General features: G+C 40.8%; 1 protein-coding gene across 1 annotated transcript in view; it reads right to left on the reverse strand.

Moving 5' to 3' along the window:
• Nucleotides 1-20,320, reverse strand: part of LOC132817400 (kinesin heavy chain) — a 199,648-nt gene that overhangs the window by 87,315 nt on the left and 92,013 nt on the right. Inside the window, exons 5-9 of the mRNA XM_060827824.1 lie at nt 20,100-20,148; nt 17,031-17,086; nt 11,708-11,795; nt 1,499-1,623; nt 523-627 (exon numbers count right to left, since the gene is read on the reverse strand). Of these exons, the coding sequence (XP_060683807.1) occupies nt 523-627; nt 1,499-1,623; nt 11,708-11,795; nt 17,031-17,086; nt 20,100-20,148 (423 nt within the window). The remainder of the gene's footprint in view (nt 1-522; nt 628-1,498; nt 1,624-11,707; nt 11,796-17,030; nt 17,087-20,099; nt 20,149-20,320) is intronic.

Raw genomic sequence — 20,320 nt, forward strand, 5'->3', positions numbered from 1 at the left:
ATTTCTTCAACAGAAGTAAAGGCAATAAATACAAAAATGCAATTACCAAGGTTGCACAGTTTTAATGTCATCATCGAACACACTCACATTGCAAAGTCCCACGACAGATGTGCAACCATGAAAATCTACCATACAAATCGATAAAAGCTTAATACTAAAGTTAATTGTGATCATTCAGCTGACCAATCTATTAGTCAAACAGTCACCTGGTTTATGGTATCATTTTGATAATTATAGTCTGGAATAACACATTCATTCATGATTTCACTACTTGAAAATCAGAATATTCAATTGCATTTTGAAACATTGTAGTTTTATAAAAATGTATCTCCATCAAACGTATGAGGTTTTGAACTTTTCTCTCTTGAAATTGCATGAGAGTTGGATTAGTTATCTGTCACATCAATGTGCATTAATCCTTCCTTATCAATCAGGTGATGTCATTCCAATGTGATGTGTTTGATTAATTATTAGCAATATAATAACAAATTTAATGAATTATAATGTATTAAGAAGACTTACAGTTCCCTCAGCCAGGGCAGAAATTACATTCCCCAGAGCAGAAAGTGACTTATTGATGTTTTTAGCTTCATCAAGGACAGCTCCTTCAGCTCCAGTCTTGCTGACCTAGAGTGAACAGATACAATCATGAAGGTGTTCTAATTAACTAGCTTAAGTCCTTTTAGAATACGGGTATCAAATTGATTAGATTCAGCTCTATCAAAACATACAATGACATTTTTTTTTAAAGTCAGTCAAAAAGATATTCAGATCATTTTTGTTAACTCTTTCCATCTGTTCAGTGTAGCTTCTCCCTTTCTGGTGGTCATAAGGCAATTGGCACATTGGGAGTAAAAGTTGCTCACATAAAATCGAAGAAACTAATGAAATCCCAACTGAAGGTCCACCTTAATGTAGAAAAATTGAGGTTCAAATTATTATGGCTGCTATTTGCAACAATTCCAGTATTGCATAAAGGAAAACCACAGAGTTCAAGGCTATCTGAAGGATGGCACAATAATTGAAGACATGGCAAAATGACTATGGAGAAAGAAAAGGGCTTCTGTAAATGTGAAATGTCTTTGCAACACTGATAACTTGCTATGGTACACAATTGGTTTTGTTTAAAGGAAACAAATCAGCATTTAAAACTTGGACAATCCCAAGAAATCCAATTTAATTGTATATTCAGGTATTCCATTAGAATAAAGAGCTTATAGAATGAATCAATGTTTTAACAAATTGGACAGCAATTAATCCAGTTAATTAGAAGCTGAGTAAGTATTTTCATTACTGTTTAGCAAACTACTATTTTAAGTTTAGACTAATTGTATTCCCATAAAAACAAAAGCATTTTTGAGGCTTATCTTGTGCTGTACTATTAATTCCAATAAAGATAATGAGGCAGGGGTCACACAGCTTTGATTTCTCTTCACAACTAATAGTTAAACCAAAATCACTGCATCACGATAAAACATCCAAAGAAAGTATATTTCACCTTTTCACTGCCAGCTAAATCTACAAGGTACAGTTTGCCACTAAGTTTCTTCTCCGTTTCCATGTTCTCCTGTTTAATATTAATGAGAAAGATGCTGTGGCTTCGAGAACTGTGTTCATTCATGTCTGTGTAGACAAAAAGTAAAGTTAATTGGAAGTCAACTGTTTATTTGTTTATTCACTATCAAGCTAGATCCAAAAGTTAATTGGATAGATGATTAAATGGCAGAAAGTTGCAGGGCTTTGGCAAAAGATCAGTGGACTGGATTGTACTTGTAAAGAGTGAAGACAACATAAAAAGTTTAATGATTTCCACATCATTGTAAGGCAACATTACCATACACATACCCAATGCTGCAGCCAGTTGTAACTGCAACACCAAAAGAAAGCAATCTACTTTCCCTTTAGGTGCTGTTCAAGCTGCTCAACCTTGACTGTTTTTCTTTTACTCATTGAGAATTTGGCATTAAAAGGTGAGAGTTCTGGATTACTTGAACGTGCTTTCTGCTATGAAATTCTCACAAAATGTCATCATCAGTGGGAAACTTTGAGTAATGATCCATGCTTTGGAGAGGGTGCAGAGAAGGTTTGCGAGGATGTTATCTGGTATGGAAGGTGCTATGAAGGCAGGTTGAGTAGGTTGGGTTTATTTTCATTAGAAAAAAAGGAGATTGAGGGGGGGACCTGATTGAGGTTTACAAAATCATGAAGGGTATAGACAGGGTGGATAGAGACAAGCTTTTTCCCAGGGTGAAGGATTCAATAACGAGAGGTCATGCTTTCAAGGTGAGAGGTGGAAAGTTTAAGGGAGATAAACGCAGCAAGTACTTCACACAGAGGGTGGTGGGCATCTGGAATGCGTTGCCAGCAGAGGTGGTAGAGGCAGGCACGGTAGATTCATTTAACATGCGTCTGGACAGATGCATGAGTAGGTGGTGAGCAGAGGGGTACAAATGGTTAGGAATTGACCAACTGGTTTATTCAGTACATTTGGATCGGCTCAGGCTTGGAGGGTCGAAGGGTGAGCTCCTGGGCTGTAAATTTTCTTTGTTCTTTGTTCTTTAACCACTGCAGGCATGCTTTCTAACAGACGTGCCTGAATTTTGTCTTCATGATGTATTCAAAGATATGAAACCTTTGAAGGTAGAAGGGATGCATAATAAACATGCTTCCATTAATTCATGTACATCTGAAAGCATCAACAGGGTCTCGGAATTTCTAATCTACAATTCATCCAATGAAGCAAGAGAATGTGTTTTATTTCCCTTATCTCCAATTCCTTGTATTTGAATAGCATCTTTAACAATACACACCCAAGGCATTTCACAGAGGCATTATAAATAAAAATATGATACCAAGTCAAATAAGTAGGTATGACCAAGTTTAATTGAAGAGTTACATTTTAAGAAGAAACATGTGGTCGAGAAGCGAAGGGTTTTAGGAGGTAAACTGTCTGAGCTCATATAGTTTTTGCCGAAAACATCAATTTTCCTGCTCCTCCAATGATGCCTGACCTGCTGTGCTTTTCCAGCACCACATTCACGACTCTAATCTCCAACATCTGCAGTCCTCACTTTCACCTGTATGAGCTCATGGCCTAGGCAATTGATGGAGCGATTAGAATGGGAATGTTTAGAGGTGGGAATTAGAAATGAATGTATTGTGGAAAGGTTGCGGACCTAGATAAGATTACAGAGTGACGAAATAGAGAGACGAATAGAGGGATTTGAAGACGAGAAAAATTTAAAAATTGGGAGGTGTTTAACCAGGAACCAATGTGATTGAGTGAGCACAGGCATGATGGGTGAACGGGACTTAACTGGAGCAATATGGTTATTGAAAGCAAGCTTTTGCAAGGTGGAAAGTGGAAGGCTAGTCAGTAGTGAATTGCAATGATCAAAAATAGAGATAACAAAGGCATGAATGAAGGACCAAAAAAACTTAGACAGACAAATGAATCAGAAATGCAAGGAGCAAATATTGTACTTCAATATCATTTTATTACGTTGTTGAGTTTTGGTTGCCTTTTTGGTTCCCATATTCTGGATCAGTGGTGCTTAAAGAGCACAGCAGTTCAGGCAGCATCCAACGAGCAGTGAAATCGACATTTCAGGCAAAAGCCCTTCATCAGGCCTTTTACCCGAAATGTCAATTTCACTGCTCGTTGGATGCTGCCTGAACTGATGTGCTCTTCCAGCACCACTGATCCAGAATCTGGTTTCCAGCATCTGCAGTCATCGTTTTTACCTTTTTGGTTCCCATATCTAGGAAATTATTGCAGTTTGACATTGAAAAAACAAGAGCTCTGTCTTTAACACAACTTCCCTGCATCCCTGGTCAGAAGACTGCCTAGGCCAGTGACTTCATGTGCACAAACCTTACAACCAGGGTAGCCATGAATATGGCCTTCACTGGAACAGTTACCTCACAAACATTGGCTTTTGACTAACTAGTTCTGAGCTTTTCACAGGCAATACAACATGATATAGTGTTGCTCTTTCTTTTGAAACACCTTACTCCTATCACTATAACATTAGAAAATCCAATGACCAATGTAGAAGAAAATTACCAATCTATTTTTGTTTTGAAATAAACTAAGCCCCTTTTATAATCTTTTACAGTGTGCACTTTTTTCCAAAAGTATTTTCTGAAGAAGTTTCATGGCATTGCTTGCATGTTAAGATGTTGTGCCTCCACCTTGTAGATTCAGCATTTGTTGTTCTCTGTTGTTTCTGTTGTTAATGTTGCCTCACTGGATAATGATGTTTCCAGTGCTGTTACAATAATCTTTTCTGATTTCCCAGCTCAGGTGTAGGTTGAAAATGACTCAGCAAACAGCTGAGGTTTGAGACTTGGATACAAATACTATTGGTATTCCATCTTGCACAAAGCTTGTTCCCAGTCCTTTAGTAGAAACATCTACTTGCAATGTGACAGGTGTCTTGTGATCATAGCATGACAGACCTACCTCTTTTGCATATTATTACTTTGGATTGGTTTAAACTCCTGCTGTGTGGATCTGACCACGGATAGTCTGCATTTTCTATCATTACCTCCTGCAAGTTTGCTGTTGTGTCTGACTTATGCGGTATGAAGGATCTCAAATATTGGATTAAGCCAAGGAAAGTTCTTAACTCTCTTATCTCTTGGGGCTTACATTATAGTCATGATCCTGTCAGGACATGGCTCAATGCAATCCAGTGTGCACACCATTCAGGAAAACTGACATTCAGTCACTTCCGCAATGCATTTGTCTGTGTTTAACTTGGTCCCAGCTTTTCTGGTTCTGTCCATTCTTTCATGTAAGTGGCTATCGTAAGCTTCATTGTTTATACCTGTGCATGATCTGTTACCCCAACTGTTTCTTTTCAATCTCTGTAGGTCTCATCTACGTCTTCCAGAATGCATTTTGGCACAAATTAATGCACAAGACACAGGAACTTGTACAACCTAAAGGGTGTATTGGATGTTGTCAACAGTGAAGATTTCCTGTCCAGTTTCACATTTCACTGGTCATTACTGGCATCCAGTCTGCTGAAAACTCTTGCTTTTGCCATTGCTGGTATGATCTCTCCTAATAATCAAGTGGACATTTGATTCATTGTTATGGCGTGGTTAAGGTCTTATGGATCCAGGCAGATTCTTAGCCATCCATCCAGCCTCTTACTCACCAATTTCTAGCCTCCCTGACTCTGGAAATCTCCTTTATTTCTTCTATCTCTTGGACATCTCTTCGAAGTTTAATTTTTAGATTTGTTGATATTGTATACGGGGTATGTTGGTCAATAAGTAAGTACATAAATCTGAGGATTGATAAGGTTTTGGAATACAGCAATGGAGGATCAGGAAACTGATAAAGGAAAGAAGGAGCAGAATATAAATGCAATGCAGCAAAATACATTAAAAAAGACTGTAAAAACTTCAACAGGTACGTAATGAAGGCTTATTCCTGAAACATCAACTCTCCTGCTCCTTGGATACTGCCTGACCTGTTGTATTTTTCCTCTGTCACACTTCTCGACTCATAAAAAAGAAACGCTTGGTTAAGCCAAATGCAAATCTATTCAAAGCAGGTTCAGATCTGGGGAAACGAAAGACAACAGATAAACTAAATGATCATTTTTATGTGTCATCACTGAGGAAGATACCCCCCAAAATGAAAGATCCGAGTGGCTCAGGAGAATGAGGAGTTGATGGAAATTAGCATTAGTAAACAGTGAAACTGGATAAATTAATGGGGTTGAAAATTTATATGTCCTGGAACCTGATAGTTTACATTGAAGGAAGTTGGTAATCGTCTTTTAAAATCCATAGTTACTTGAACGATTCCTGCAGATTCAAAGCTTGCAAATGTCAGCCCTCTATTCGAGAAATGAGCAAAGGAAAACCAAATGGGGAACTGCAGACCTGTTAACGTTATGTCAGTCATAGGGAAAATGCCAGAATTCATCATAAAGGATTGACAAAGGACAGGCTGTATAAAAATAATCTGTGCATAGTCAGCATGGATTTGCAAGTAGAAAATAATGTTTGAAAATTTGTAGTTTTGGGAGGATGTCAATAACAAAATTAATAAAATGGACTCAATGGATGTAGCATATTTGAATTTTCAGAAAGATTTTGAATTGGTTGACCAAATTAAAGCGTATGGGATAGGAGGACATGGATTAGGTTTTGGTAAACAGACAGAAACAGACAGATAGTAATAAATGGCCATTCCTGAGTCCACAGACTGTTATTAGCAGGGTACCGCAAAGATCAGTACTTGAGCCTCAACTATTTACAATGACTCCAACTTGGGGACAAAATGAAATATTTCCAAGTTTGCAGATCATATGAAGCTCAGCAGGGATGCTTGTGTTTAAGGGAGAAGTAAAATATTTTCAGGAGGATTTGGACAGGGTTCGTTATTGGGCAAGAAAATGGCAGACGAAATATAATATAGAAAATCTGAGGTTATCTATTTTGGTAGGAAGAACAGATGTGCATTTATTTCTTGGTGGTGAGAGGTTGGAAATTATAGATCTGCAAAGTAACTTGGAGTAACAAGTCCTTGTTAATAAGTTGCTGAAGATTGCAAACCCATTGAAAAGCATTCACTGATCAGATGGAAAGAAGATCTAATACAAATGAACCCAAAAGGTTTCAGTGAAATGGTTGAATGCTTTGAAGATTTTGAGAATAGGAACATAGGAAGGGGGGGTAGGCCATTCATTCATCAGACCATCATGCCTTTTACTCAACAACACCCATAACTATTTCTACTACTGATAACCAAAAATGTATCAGTCTGTAGTTTAAAAATTTTTGAATTCTGTGTTTCTGCAGTCCTCTGGGATAATTAACTCCAACGATTCACCACCACCTGAATAAATAAAGTTGTCTCCCTCTCAGTCATGGTGCAATATAATAGGAAGGCTAATAGAATGTTAGCACTTAGCATAAGAGGATTTGAGTGGAGAAGTGGTTAAGTCTTGCTTAATTGTCTAGGAGCTTAATTAGATTGTACTTGAAATTTTTAACTCTTTATCTCAGGAAGGCTATGATTGCCAGAGAAGGAGCGCAACAATGACCCATCAGATGTTTCCAGGATGGTGGAACAATCCCATGAAGGGAGATTGGGAAAACTGGGCCTGTATTCCCGAAAGAGTTTTAATGAATGAGAGATTATCTCATTAAAACTTACAAAATGTTTGAAAGTGGATAGACAGGGTAGATGCAGGTAAGATGATCCACCTCCTTGGGGAATCTAGACTCAGCAGCACATTTTAAAAATAAGCAGGATGAAATTACGACTGAGAGGGAGACAACTTTATTTATTCAGGTGGTGGTGAAGTTGGAATTAATTATCCCAGAGGGCTGAAGAAACACAGAATTCAAAAATACTTAAACTAGAGGCTGATACATTTTTGGTTATCAATGGTAGAAATAGTTATGGGGGTTGTTGAGTAAAAAGCATGATGGTCTGATGACTGAATGGCCTACCCCTGTTCCTATGCTTCTTCAAAGCATTCAACCATTTCACTGAAACCTTTTGGGTTCATTTGTACTAGATCTTCTTTCCATCTGATTGGTGAATGCTTTTCAATTGGTTTGCAATCTTCAACACTCAGTGTCACCTCCTTCCCCTCATGTTTTGCTAAGATAATCTGCAGTCTTCACAGATAGCAGTACCATCTGTTTCAGTGACAAAGGGTATTGAGTTAATGTCTTTTCCTTCATCTGTCCCTCTGCTTGTGATTGTTCCTAGTTGTAGAATCTCAGTTCCCCAATTATTGTTTCAAAACAACTTCTCTTGGATATCCGCTTCCTTCCAAATTTTCAGGAAGGAGCTTCTGGTATAGTCTCAGTGGAATGATGCTACTCTGTATTCCGGTATTAATCTTTACTTCTAGATTTATCATTGTAATTGTATTTCTCATTCTGTTCTTGAACTGAATGGCTTTGTGAATCATTTCTCTCTTGGAACTATCACATCCAGGCAGTTCCTCTGTCCACAAGGTCATATAAACTAGGAGCAGAATGCCATTCAGCCCATCGAGCCTGCTCCCCCTTTCAACAAGATCATGGCTGATCTGATAATTCTCAACAGAGGTAAACCTAGTTTATTGCATCAGGTGCTCCCAATGTGGTCTTCTCTACATCGGGGAGTCCAAACGTAACCTTAGGCAATGGATCACCAAGCATCGCAGCTGGGCCCATAGGGGATGACCGGACCTCCTAGTCGCCACCCATTTCAATTCCCTCAACCACTCCCTTTCTGACATGAATATCCTTGGCCTCCTCCATTGCCAAAACAAACCACAGTGCCTATTAGAGGAACAACACCTCACCTTCCACCTGGGCAGCTTACAGCCTGGAGGACTCAACATCGAGTTCCCCAAGATCAAATAACCTTCCTTCCCATCCCCTGACTCCCTTCCCAGCGCCTCCCCCTCATTGTAACTCATCCCTGCCACCAACCAGATCCATTCCTCCCACTGACCAACCAGGTCATACCCTTTACCTGACTCCACCTCTCCCCACTTCACCACCAACCCCTTTATCTGCAGCTCCCCCTATACCCACCCTCAATCCTGAAGAAGGGTTACTGTCAAAACATCAACTTCTCCACCTCCTGATGCTGCCTGGCCTGTCTTCTTCCAGCCTCCTGCCTGTCTGCTGATAATTCTCGATGCCAGTTTACTGCCTTTACCTCATAACCCTTGATTCCTTAATGAATTAAAAACCTGTTTTTCTCAGCCTTTATAGCCTTCTATGATAGATAATTCCATGTATTCACTAACCTCAGAGATGAGAAATTGCTCCTCATCTCTGTTTGAATGTGTGGCACCTTATTCTAAGATTTTACCCTCTGGTCTTAGACTGTCCCACAAAGAGAAACAACCTATCCACATCTGTCCATCGTCTTCTGAAACTCATTGGCACCTTGTTGGCCAGATATAGAAGATCTTGTTGCATTTGAACTTAGACTATATACAACATTTGTATTAATAACCTGGAAGAAGGAACAGAATACACAGTAGTCAAATTTTGGAGTTGACCTAAAAGTAGGTGGATAGGCAAGTTAAGAGAAAGATATAAACAGTTTACAAAGCGATAGTTTTAGGTTATGTAAGTGGGCAAATGGAACATAATGTGGGAAAACATGAAGTTTTTTTTGGAAGATAGAACTTCGAGGATAGTATTATTTAAATCTAGGGAAAGAGACTACATAACATTGCAGCATTTGGGGTTTCTTATGTTCTAAATACAAAGCTCGCATAAAGGTACAGTAGGTAATAAAGAAGGCTCATGAAATGTTAGCCCTTATTTCGGTGGGTTGAAGAGTAAGGGTCATGAAGTCCTAGTGCAACTGTACAATGTACTGATGAGCCCACATCTAGAATACTGAAAGTAGTTTTGGTTCCCTTCTTTAAATAAAGATATTATTTCATTGAAGGCACTTCAGACAAGATTCACTAGGTTAATCTCTGATGTGGAGAGATTGCTTTATGAGCAAATAGCAAGCATGTTGAGACTTTAATCATTGGAATTTAGATGAGAAGTGATCATATTGAAACATATAAGATTCCCTGGGTAATCCAAGATGAAAGACGGGAAAAAGTTGTGGCTGTTAGAGCTACTCCTTTTCTGAGGTATTTTCAGTGTTGGAGGTAATTTTCTTGAATTGTAGGTGCATTCATTTCTACTTTAAAAGTAGTTGCATTGTTTTGGAACTCTGGGGGGGGTGGGGGGAAGATCAAAACAATGGCACTTTAAAAAGAGGAAATGGTGACAAAGGTAGAAACCACATGGGAAATTGTAGGGCATTGGCTAGGCCACTATTGGAATACTGTGTGCAATTCTGGTCTCCTTGCTACAGGAAGAATGCTGTGAAATTTGAAAGAGTTCAGAAAAGATTTACAAGGATGTTGCCAGGGTTGGAGGATTTGAGCTACATTGGAAGCTGTGGGACACGATAGAGGTTTTTAGAGGTTTATAAAGGTTTATAAAATCATGAGGGGCATGGATAGGATAAATATAGAAAGTCTTTTCCCTGGGGTGGGGGGATCCAAACTTGGGGGCATAGGTTTAGGATGAGAGGGAAAAGATTTAAAAGGCACCTAAGGGGCAACGTTTTCATACAGACGGTGGTGTGTGTATGGAATGAGCTGCCACAGGAAGTGGTGGAGATTGGTACAATTACAACATTTAAAAGGCGTTTGGATGGGTACATGAATATAATGGTTTGAGAGGAGTATGGGCCAAATGCTGGCAAATGAGACTAAATTCACTTAGGATATGGACAAGTTGGGCTGAAGGACGTGTTTCCATGTTGTACAAGTCTATGACTCCGTGCTTTGGTTTCAGTTCCTACCCCTTTGCCCAGTTTCTCTCGTGACTCATCTTCCTCCACCTTCCTTCGCTCTGCACATCTCTTCTCAGTGACTGACCTTTAAGTAAGTGTTCTATATGCAGGATAGTAACTCCAGTCTGAGAGTTCGGGTGACCGTGCACAGTTACTGCAAAACTCTCTAGTTTGAGTATATTCTTTTGTTGCTGGTTTAGTAACTTACCCAGATGCCTTTTTCATGACTTAACTGAAGGCTAGCTGTTTGGGTAGGTTAGCATTCTCATCTGTCTCCTTGCAGCTTCATGTGCTCCAGCAGTGCTTATGTCATGCAATATGGTGAACTTGTCCTTTCCGATTAGCACTTGCTATATTTGTGCATGTGCAGAACCGCAAATTATTTGATTTATCAGCCATTCATCTGTATCTTTAAACTTACATTTTCTGGCTGTAGTCTTCATTCTTGTTACAAAGATATTGTCGCCTATCTCCTGTCTGAGGCCTTGATGTATGATTTTGGCTGGAGATATGTGCTGAACATTTCAAACATTTTATCTGCATTTCTGCTATCTTCATTAGTAAGCTTCTAGCTGTTAAATCTAATCCTTTGTTTCATGTCTACAAAAGGATATAATAGACCTTCTTTGTGTTAACAGTTATTTTTAGGAATTAAAATATCAATCGACACTTTTGTTTAATCTTTCCAAATGCCTCTATGGCAGTATGAACTGGGCCAATGGGAGCAAAGACTTTCCACAACAATCAATCAATGTGAGTCAAATGAGTTCTTTGTTATTTACTGTTTATGAGGAAGTGACATCAATGCTGTCTCATTAGTAGCTTGACTACCGATTATCTAACCATTTTATTTTGAATAAAAGTTGAAAATACACCAACCTGGATTTATATTATACCTTTATATCTCATAAGTAGCTTTACTATTTATTATCTAACCATTTTATTTAGAATAAAAATTAATATAGCACCATTTATATTATACCTTTCACAGCCAAAACATTATAATGGACTTGGAGCAGAAGACAGGGAGACAGGGTGCATGGCTCAAAGCAGGTAATTAATAAAAATGACCCACAAACTTGTTCCATGTTTTAATTTACAAACTGTACTACAACTCTTGGAGAAAAATGGGTTAAAGAATGTTTCAGAAATATTTGGCTGTCATCCTTTCAGAATCCAGACCTACACAGTATATGCTAAAGAGAATGAGTCACAACAGAGCATGTTGTGCAGGAACTAACCATTCATCGATAAATTTTAAAACTTTCATGGTCAACATTAATGCTCAAACTTTAATGTATCAAAGCCCCAAAACCCATTTGGATTTTATAGGATATGAAAACAATTGCAGTTACTCACTGGTGACAGCAACGTGACGGTTTGCTTTTCCTTCATCAATAACATCCATTACCTCTTCAGGGCTAGAAACAAACCTCTCCGTACAACCCTTTGGAAATTTTACAAAAGTAAAGTTATTGGAAATATTTTAAAGATCATGAACAGCACAAGCTTTCCTCAGGTTAAAGTGGACTGCATTTATAAAATATTAGCAAACACATGTGTTTCATTTTAAGAAGCACAAAGAAATGTTTTGCAAGGTTAATATAATTTTGGAACTGCATTTGCAATAGTCTTCCAAAATGGTTTCACCCTTCAGCTAATACTTAGGTACATGGACACTAATTCTTCCACATGCTCTTAAATATCACTCTAATTCTTAAATCTCTTCAATATAATTTGCTTCTTGGCCAGGAAGATGGGAAGCAACATGAGGGAAAATTGTTTCATGTGGCAAGTTTTTTATGATCTGGAATCCATTAGCTGAAAAAATGATGAAAGTAGGATCAAAAGCAACTTTCAGCAGGAAGTTGGATAACTACTTAATGGGGGATAAATTATGGGATAAAAGTGGGGGAATAATTGGATGGCGCTCTCAGAGTCAGCACAAGTGTGGTGGACTAAATGGCTTTCTATGTGTCTTATGCTTTTTTTTGTTATCTCACTCTTATTTTCAGAGCGTACTTAAGCATTTAGATTATGTGCATCATCATGCAAATCATAAAAAAGGGGCAGTATTTATAAGCAGTGAGGAATGTCAATACTGCTGACTTGAGAAGCTGCACTGACCTCTTTTAAGGAAGGCCCACCAAAGTAAGTACCACTCAGGGACTTAAGTAGCCAATGGAAGGCCTCCCCAAAGGCAAGGCCCCATGCAACTGAGGCCTTGGATCATTGCTGAATCCCAGATCACAAGCAACTGATGGCAGAGTGAGGATTTCAGGGGATTACAGTCACAGACTCAAACAGCAAGGAAACAGTCCATGCTGAACATAATACCAAACTAAATCGTCCCACCTGCCTGGACTTGGCCCATACCCCTCCAAACATTTCTTACTCATGTACTTATCAAAATAACTTTTAAACCGTATAACTGTACCTGCATTCACCACTTCCTCTCCAAGTTCATTCCACACAAACCACTCTGTATAAAACAGTTGTCCCTCATGTCTTTTTAAAATACTTCTCTCACCTTAAAAATATGGCCCCTAATCTCAAACTCCCCCACCCAAGGGAAAAGACACCTGCCATTCACCTTATCTATACCACTCATGATTTTATAAACCTCCATAACCTCCTATGCTCCAGTGAAGAAAGTCCCAGCCCACCCAACCCTCCATTCCTGGCAACACTGTGGTAAATCGGTTAGAGAGGGAGTAGCTTTTTATTTGTCATTTCTACCACATACAACTGATAGAGTAAAAACGAGACAGCATTTCTCCAGGACCAAGGGTCCTACATGGACAGCACAAACTACACAGTCATGCACAGCGTAAAGTGCATAAGAAGTGCAAAACACGAAAGTTACAGTGTAATAAAAGAATGACAAATTTGAGACATTTTTCTAACAGCAATTCAAAGTCAAGCAAAGAATTCCAGATGGGAAAGAGTCCAGTCATACTGTGTTAAGGAGCCTGATAGGTTGGGGGAAGAAACTGTTGCACAGTCTGGCTGTGAGTGTCCGATTGCTCCGGTATCTTCTGCCAGATGGCAAGAGGAAGAAGAGTTTGAGTGAGGGGTGTGTGGGGTCTTCCATAATGCTCTTAGCCTTGCGGATGCAGCATGTGGTGTAAATGTCTGTAATGGATGGGAGATAGGCCTTTATGATCTTCTCAGCTGTCCTCACTATCCGTTGTAGGGGCTTACAATACAAGACGGTGCAATTTCTAAACCAGGCAGTGATGCAACAGCTCAGGGTACTCTCAGTGAAGTCCCTGTACAATGTGGCAAGGATGGGGGTTGAAAGGAGGGCTTTCCTCAGAACTACACAGAAAGTAGAGACACTGCTGGGAGCTTGTGTTAAGGGTCCAGGTAGATTCTCCGCCAGGTGGATGCCAAGAAATTTGGTGCTCTTCACGATCTCTATAGGGAAGCCATCAATGTCCAGCAGACAGTGGGTGCTCCATGCCCTCCTGAAGTTAACAACCATCTCTTTCATCTTGTCCACATTCAGAGACAGGTTGTTGGCTCTGCACCAGTCCGTTAGCTGCTGTACCTCCTCTCTGTGTGCTGACTCGTCATTCGTGCTGATAAGACCCACTATAGTCATGTAATCAGCAAACTTGATGATGTGATTCCACCTGTGCATCACTGCACAGTCATGTGTCAGCAGGGAGAATAGCAGTGGGGCCTTGAAGGGACCCCGTGCTCAGTGTGATGGTGTTTGAGATGCTATTCCCAATCCAGACTGACTGAGGTATCTCAGTCAGGAAGTCCAGGATCCCGTTACAAAGGGAGCTATTTAGGTCCAGCAGACTCAGCTTTCCAATCAGGTGCTGAGGAATGATAGTGTTAAATGCAGAACTGAAACCTATGAACAGTAGTCTGACGTAGGTGTCCTTCTTCTCCAGGTAGGTGAGGGCCAGATGGAGGGTGGTGGAAAATATCACCATCTGTTGAGTGGTTGGGTCGATACGAAGGGTGTCCAGTGAGGATGGCAGTAAGGTCTTAATATGCCTCATCACAAGTACTTCTCGAAGCACTTCATGATGATGGGTGTAATCGCAACAGGATGGTAGTCATTGAGGCAGGATGCTGAAGACTTCTTTCGGCACGGGGACGATGGTAGCAGCCTTGAAGCACATTGGAACTATGCCGCAGCTCAGGGAGATGTTGAAGATGTCCGTGAGAACATCCGCCAGCACGCCAGTACATCTGAACCCTCTCCAGCTTAATAATATCCAGAACTGAACACAACACTCCAGAAGAGGCCTCACCAATGTCCTTTACAACCTCAATATGACATCCCAACTCCTAAATTCAATGGTCTGTGCAATGAAGGCAAGCATGCTAAACACCTTCTTAACAACGTTGTTTGCATGTGACACAAACTTCAAAGAATTGTATGTCTCAACCGCTAGGTCTCTCTGTTCTACAACACTACCTAAGGGTAATGGAACAGGGGGAGTGACTCTCCCTTTCCCAGTCATGTCTCTGTCTGCCATCGAATAAGGGTCCAACCTGCAAGCAGCCCCACTTCAATGGTCCACTAAACAGCCTGCCTGGCAACACACGTTCCTTCCTGCTATAAACTTAATCAATGCGGAGGTGGGAAGGCAGCAGAGTGACCATCTGCCTGAATAAATACCTCACCTCACCATCAAACCTGCTATGGGTGGAGGGAGGTATTAAATTCCTCACAGGCTCTGGGATTCTCATATTAATTTCAGTGAAATCCCGAGGTTTTCTTCAAATTTATTTGGTCAATATAACTGCAACACATAGCACTTGCCTTTGCCTCCAATGCTGCAGTCTCCAGGGACTAGCTGAACAACTAATCTCTGACTTTGCCTGCAGCAATTAGAATTTGTGGCCTTAAAAGTAGTCTTGGCAACAGAGTAATCGATTGTGTCGTCACTGGCTGAACACTCCATGAAATATAAAACAGTTTTTCATCCAAATCACTGTGAAGCGTTCCGAAGGTCCTCTGTACTTTTATAATAAAATCTACATTCACTTGTTTGTAATCAAAATGATCACCACTCAGCCATTGGGTACAGGACATATTCCTTTGCGAGTGGGTGCTACACAACTCAGTCGTGCTTTCAACACTTAAGAACGTATTCAATCTTGGTTTTCAAATGACATTTGAAGTTTCTCATGTGGGCGAACTCTATTTGTGCTTTAGCATTGAATGCATTTCAGAACAATGATTGTCAAACTATAAACACAGAAACTTGGAATGATTGAAGCGTATGTCTCTTTTCCCAGTTGTTCTAATTTTTTTATTCACATGTGGGATGTGGGCGTTGCTGGCTGGCCAGCATTTTCTGCCCATCCCTGATTGCACTTGAGAATGTGCTGGTGAGCTGCCTTTTAGAATTGCTGCAGTCCATGTATTATGGGTCGACCCACACGGCCCTTAGGAAGGCAATTCCAGGATTCTAATGCATCAAAAACTCAACATTAGCCCTACAGTGCGGAAAATTGTACAGATGTGGGCTATGCACAGGATACAAGATAAATCCAATCTGAACAATTACCATACCATCAGTAAAGTGATGGATGGAGTCATCAACAATGCTATCATGTTGGTTTCTGATGGGGATATTCACCTTTGATTCATTCCAGATTTGGTTCAAACATGGACAAAAGAGCTGAATTCTTGAGGCGAGGTGAGAATGGCTACCCTCAACTTCAAGACAACATTTGATAAACTGCGGCATCAAGAAGACAGGGCAGACTTGGGTTAATGACAAATGGAGGAAGACTGATTTGAGGCATATGTAGCACAAATGGAAATGGTTGTGGTTGTTGAGAGTCAGTCAACAGGACAGTGGCCCAAACACAATCACATTCAGCTACTTCATCAATGACCTTTTCTCAATCACAAGGTCAGAAGTGGGGATGTTCCCTGCTGATTATATAATGTTCAGCACTAGTCACGGTTCCTCAGATACTGAAACATTTCATGTCCAAACTCAGTAAGATCTGAACAATATCCAAGCTTGAGCTGACAAGTGGCAAGTAACACTCACATACCATCCATTTAGAAATACATCACCATGCCTTCAGTGCCACTGGATCAAAATTCTGAAACTTCCTCCCTAAGGACACTGTGAGTATACCTACACCAGCAGGGGGTCTAGATGACAGATCATCACAAGAAATTCCGGCTCAGTCAGTAATGCCCACATCCCCGAATGAATAAAAAATGAAAGGGATAATGAGCTCATCAATGTTCAAGTGTTAATCTATTCCATCAACTTGTGTCACTTTTGTTATCAGCGCTTCTGTAGCAAAAAGGCACTCATGGAGTTGGCTTTTATTTGTTAAATTCTTAGATCTGCTTGGAATTGTTAAAAGCTTTGAGGCATGATGGACCTGAGACCTATCTACCTTCTCATTCTTTGCGACATCAATCTAACCAAATTTTACCATTTTTCTTCATTCCAATATGCTGGAGATATGCCAATCAATCTGCAATGATTTTATTCACATGGGTATCTCTAATTCCACTTGCTTTTGTCCAACAGCACAAATACTGTCTACATAATGCATTTATCCTTCATCGATCAAGAGATTTCAACAAATCCATCTCTAAGTAGTTTGATTGACTTGGTACTTGTTATATTCATTGATTCAAGGAAACATGTTATTATTCTGCACACAGGATGAATCTTACCTTAACAAATGGCACTCTGTTTTTATCCTCATGGACTGACAGATTGGTTTTTGAAACTGTGAAGTTAAATTACATCTCTGTGAACAATTTGTACCATAAACAGGTAATATCACAATGAACTGACTATCTGATATAACAGTTTTGTTGTTTATTAAATAAAGTTTCTCCCAAATTGGAATTCTTGCAATTTATAAGGATCTTGTTTAAAGCCAGTTTTTGTAATGGAGCAAACCCATTGTATAGCACACAACATTATCAATAAATTGAGGCACATGGAAGGAAATGTGATGAACCAGTGATTCTTGCTCTTGAATAAGGTAGTGACTTGAGAGAATAACTCACTGGAAAGTAAAATACCATTGTGTGTAAAATAAGGCAGTGATCTTAATGTTTCATTTTCCCCAATAGGCAAGTTGGATTAAGGTCCTATTTAGTTTTCACATTTTAAAGTATTTTCAATTGGCTACCTCATTGACAAAAATAGAAAAGTAAACAAGATCCTTATACAGATTCTGGGTTAGTGGTGCTGGAAGAGCACAGCAGTTCAGGCAGCATCCGAGGAGCAGCAAAATCAACGTTTCGGGCAAAAGCCCTTCATCAGGAATAAAGGCAGACAGCCTGAAGCGTGGAGAGATAAGCTAGAGGAGGATGGGGGTGGGAGAAAGTAGCCTGGAGTACAATAGGTGAGTGGGGGAGGGGATGAAGGTGATAGGTCAGGGAGGAGGGTGGAGTGGATAGGTGGAAAAGAAGATAGGCAGGTAGGACAAGTCATGGGGGCAGTGCTGAGCTGGAAGTTTGGAACGAGGGTGAGGTGGGGGCAAGGGAAATGAGGAAACTATTGAAGTCCACATTGATGCCCTGGGGTTGAAGTGTTCCGAGGCGGAAGATGAGGCGTTCTTCCTCCAGGTGTCGGGTGGTGAAGGAGCAGCGGTGAAGGAGGCCCAGGACCTCCATGTCCTCAGTAGAGTGGGAGGGGGAGTTGAAATGTTGGGCCAGAGGACGGTATGGTTGATTGGTGCGGATGTCCCGGAGATGTTCCCTAAAGCGCTCTGCTAGGAGGCGTCCAGTCTCCCCAATGTAGAGGAGACCGCATCGGGAGCAACGGATACAATAAATGATATTAGTGGATGTGCAGGTAAAACCTTGATGGATGTGGAAGGCTCCTTTAGGGCCTTGGATGGAGGTGACGGAGGAGGTGTGGGCGCAGGTTTTGTAGTTCCTGCAGTGGCAGGGGAAGATGCCAGGATGGGAGGGTGGGTTGTAGGGGGGGGCGTGGACCTGACCAGGTAGTCACAGAGGTAACAGTCTTTACGGAAGGCGGAAAGGGGTGGGGAGGGAAATATATCCTCCCATCCTGGCACCTTCCCCTGCCGCCGCAGGAACTGCAAAACCTGCGCCCACACCTCCTCCCTCACCTCCATCCAAGGCCCTAAAGGAGCCTTCCACATACACCAAAGTTTTCCTGCACATCCACTAATATCATTTATTGCATCCGTTGCTCCCGATGCGGTCTCCTCTACATTGGGGAGACTCGACGTCTCCTAGCAGACAGCTTTAGGGAACATCTCTGGGTCACACGCACCAATCAACCACACCACCCTGTGGCCCAACATTTCAACTCCCCCTCCCACTCTGCCAAGGATATGGAAGTCCTGGGCTCCTTCACCGCTGCTCCCTCACCACCAGGCGCCTGAGGAAGAATGCCTCATCTTCCACCTCGGAACACTTCAATCCCAGGGCATCAATGTGGACTTCAACAGTTTCCTCATTTCCCCTTTCCCCACCTCACCCTAGTTCCAAACTTCCAGCTCAGCACTGAACCATGACTTGTCCTACCTGCGTATCTCCTTTTCCACCTATCCACTCCACCCTCTCCTCCCTGACCTATCACCTTCATCCCCTCCCCCACTCACCTATTGTACTGCAGGCTACTTTCTCCCCACCCCCACCCTCCTCTAGCTTATCTCTCCACGCTTCAGGCTCTCTGCCTTTATTCCTGAAGAAGGGCTTTTGCCTGAAACGTCGATTTTGCTGCTCCTCGGATGCTGCCTGAACTGCTGTGCTCTTCCAGCACCACTAATCCAAAATCTAGTTTCCAGCATCTGCAGTCATTGTTTTTACCTAAGATCCTTACACAGGTCCACAGGATGTAACCACTAGCCATATCAGAAAAATCTCCATTAACCTCTATCTTCTAGCCTATCTGATTCCACTTAGATTAGATTCCCCTACAGTGTAGAAACAGGCCCTTCGGCCCAACAAGTCCACATCAATCCTCCGAAGAGTAACACACCCAGACCTATTTCCCTCTTACTAATGCACCTAACACCATAGGCAATTTAGCATGGCCAATTCACCTGACCTGCACATCTTGGGTCTGTGGGAGGAAACCAGAGCACCCGGAGGAAACCCACGCAGACATGAGGAGAATGTGCAAACTCCACACAGCCAGTCGCCCAAGGCTGGAATCAAACCTGGGACCCTGGTGCTGTGAGGCAGCAGTGCTAGCCACTGTGCCTGCCCGACTATATCCCTTATAGAATTTGTATCTTAATTTAAAGGCAATTTTCATGTTTCCTGAACAACAGCTTTCTAAAAAGCCATTTCCAAAACATTTACTAGCTCCTTTGCATCCACAGTGATTCTTCCAAATCAAAAAAAATCAATAAGACTAGTCAAGCATGACATGCATTTTACAAATCCTTGACGACCATCTCTGATTAGTCCATGGCATTCTAAGTGATTTGTAAATTCTTGGTAAAGACCCTGGAGGATTGATTTTCCTAGTACTACTGAATAGGTTAATTAGCTTTTAAAAACAACACAGAGAGTTTACCAAGAGCCAGGAAAATATTCTTCCATCAGCCAACATTATCCTTCTCTCTCATTCATTTCACTTAACTTTATGAAATCTTGCTGAGTGCATAAGTAAAATGTTTGCCAATGTAAGGATTGCTGCACTTCAGAGGTGGTAAGATGACATATAAATGCAATGCCTTCTGATTCAGTTTCTTATTTGTGTTAGCAAAGGATTGCTACTGCACCTTGAAAATAAGAAAATTTTCTTACCATCGAGTAAATCCCGAATTTTGTCCATGTAGATCTCAAAATAGGAAACCTACAACAAAATCCAGAAGATAATTTAAATGGAATTATAACTGCAAATAAATATTTTTTGCTTTTGAATTAGATAAACACAGCCACCAGTGTCATACCAGGGGACAAGTTTATTCCTTGAAGGGGCATATCAGAAACTTACCATGATGCACTAAGGCAAGACATTGCTGTGT

The sequence above is a fragment of the Hemiscyllium ocellatum genome, chromosome 7, assembly GCF_020745735.1.
Source record: "Hemiscyllium ocellatum isolate sHemOce1 chromosome 7, sHemOce1.pat.X.cur, whole genome shotgun sequence".
In the NCBI taxonomy this organism is placed as follows: domain Eukaryota; kingdom Metazoa; phylum Chordata; class Chondrichthyes; order Orectolobiformes; family Hemiscylliidae; genus Hemiscyllium; species Hemiscyllium ocellatum.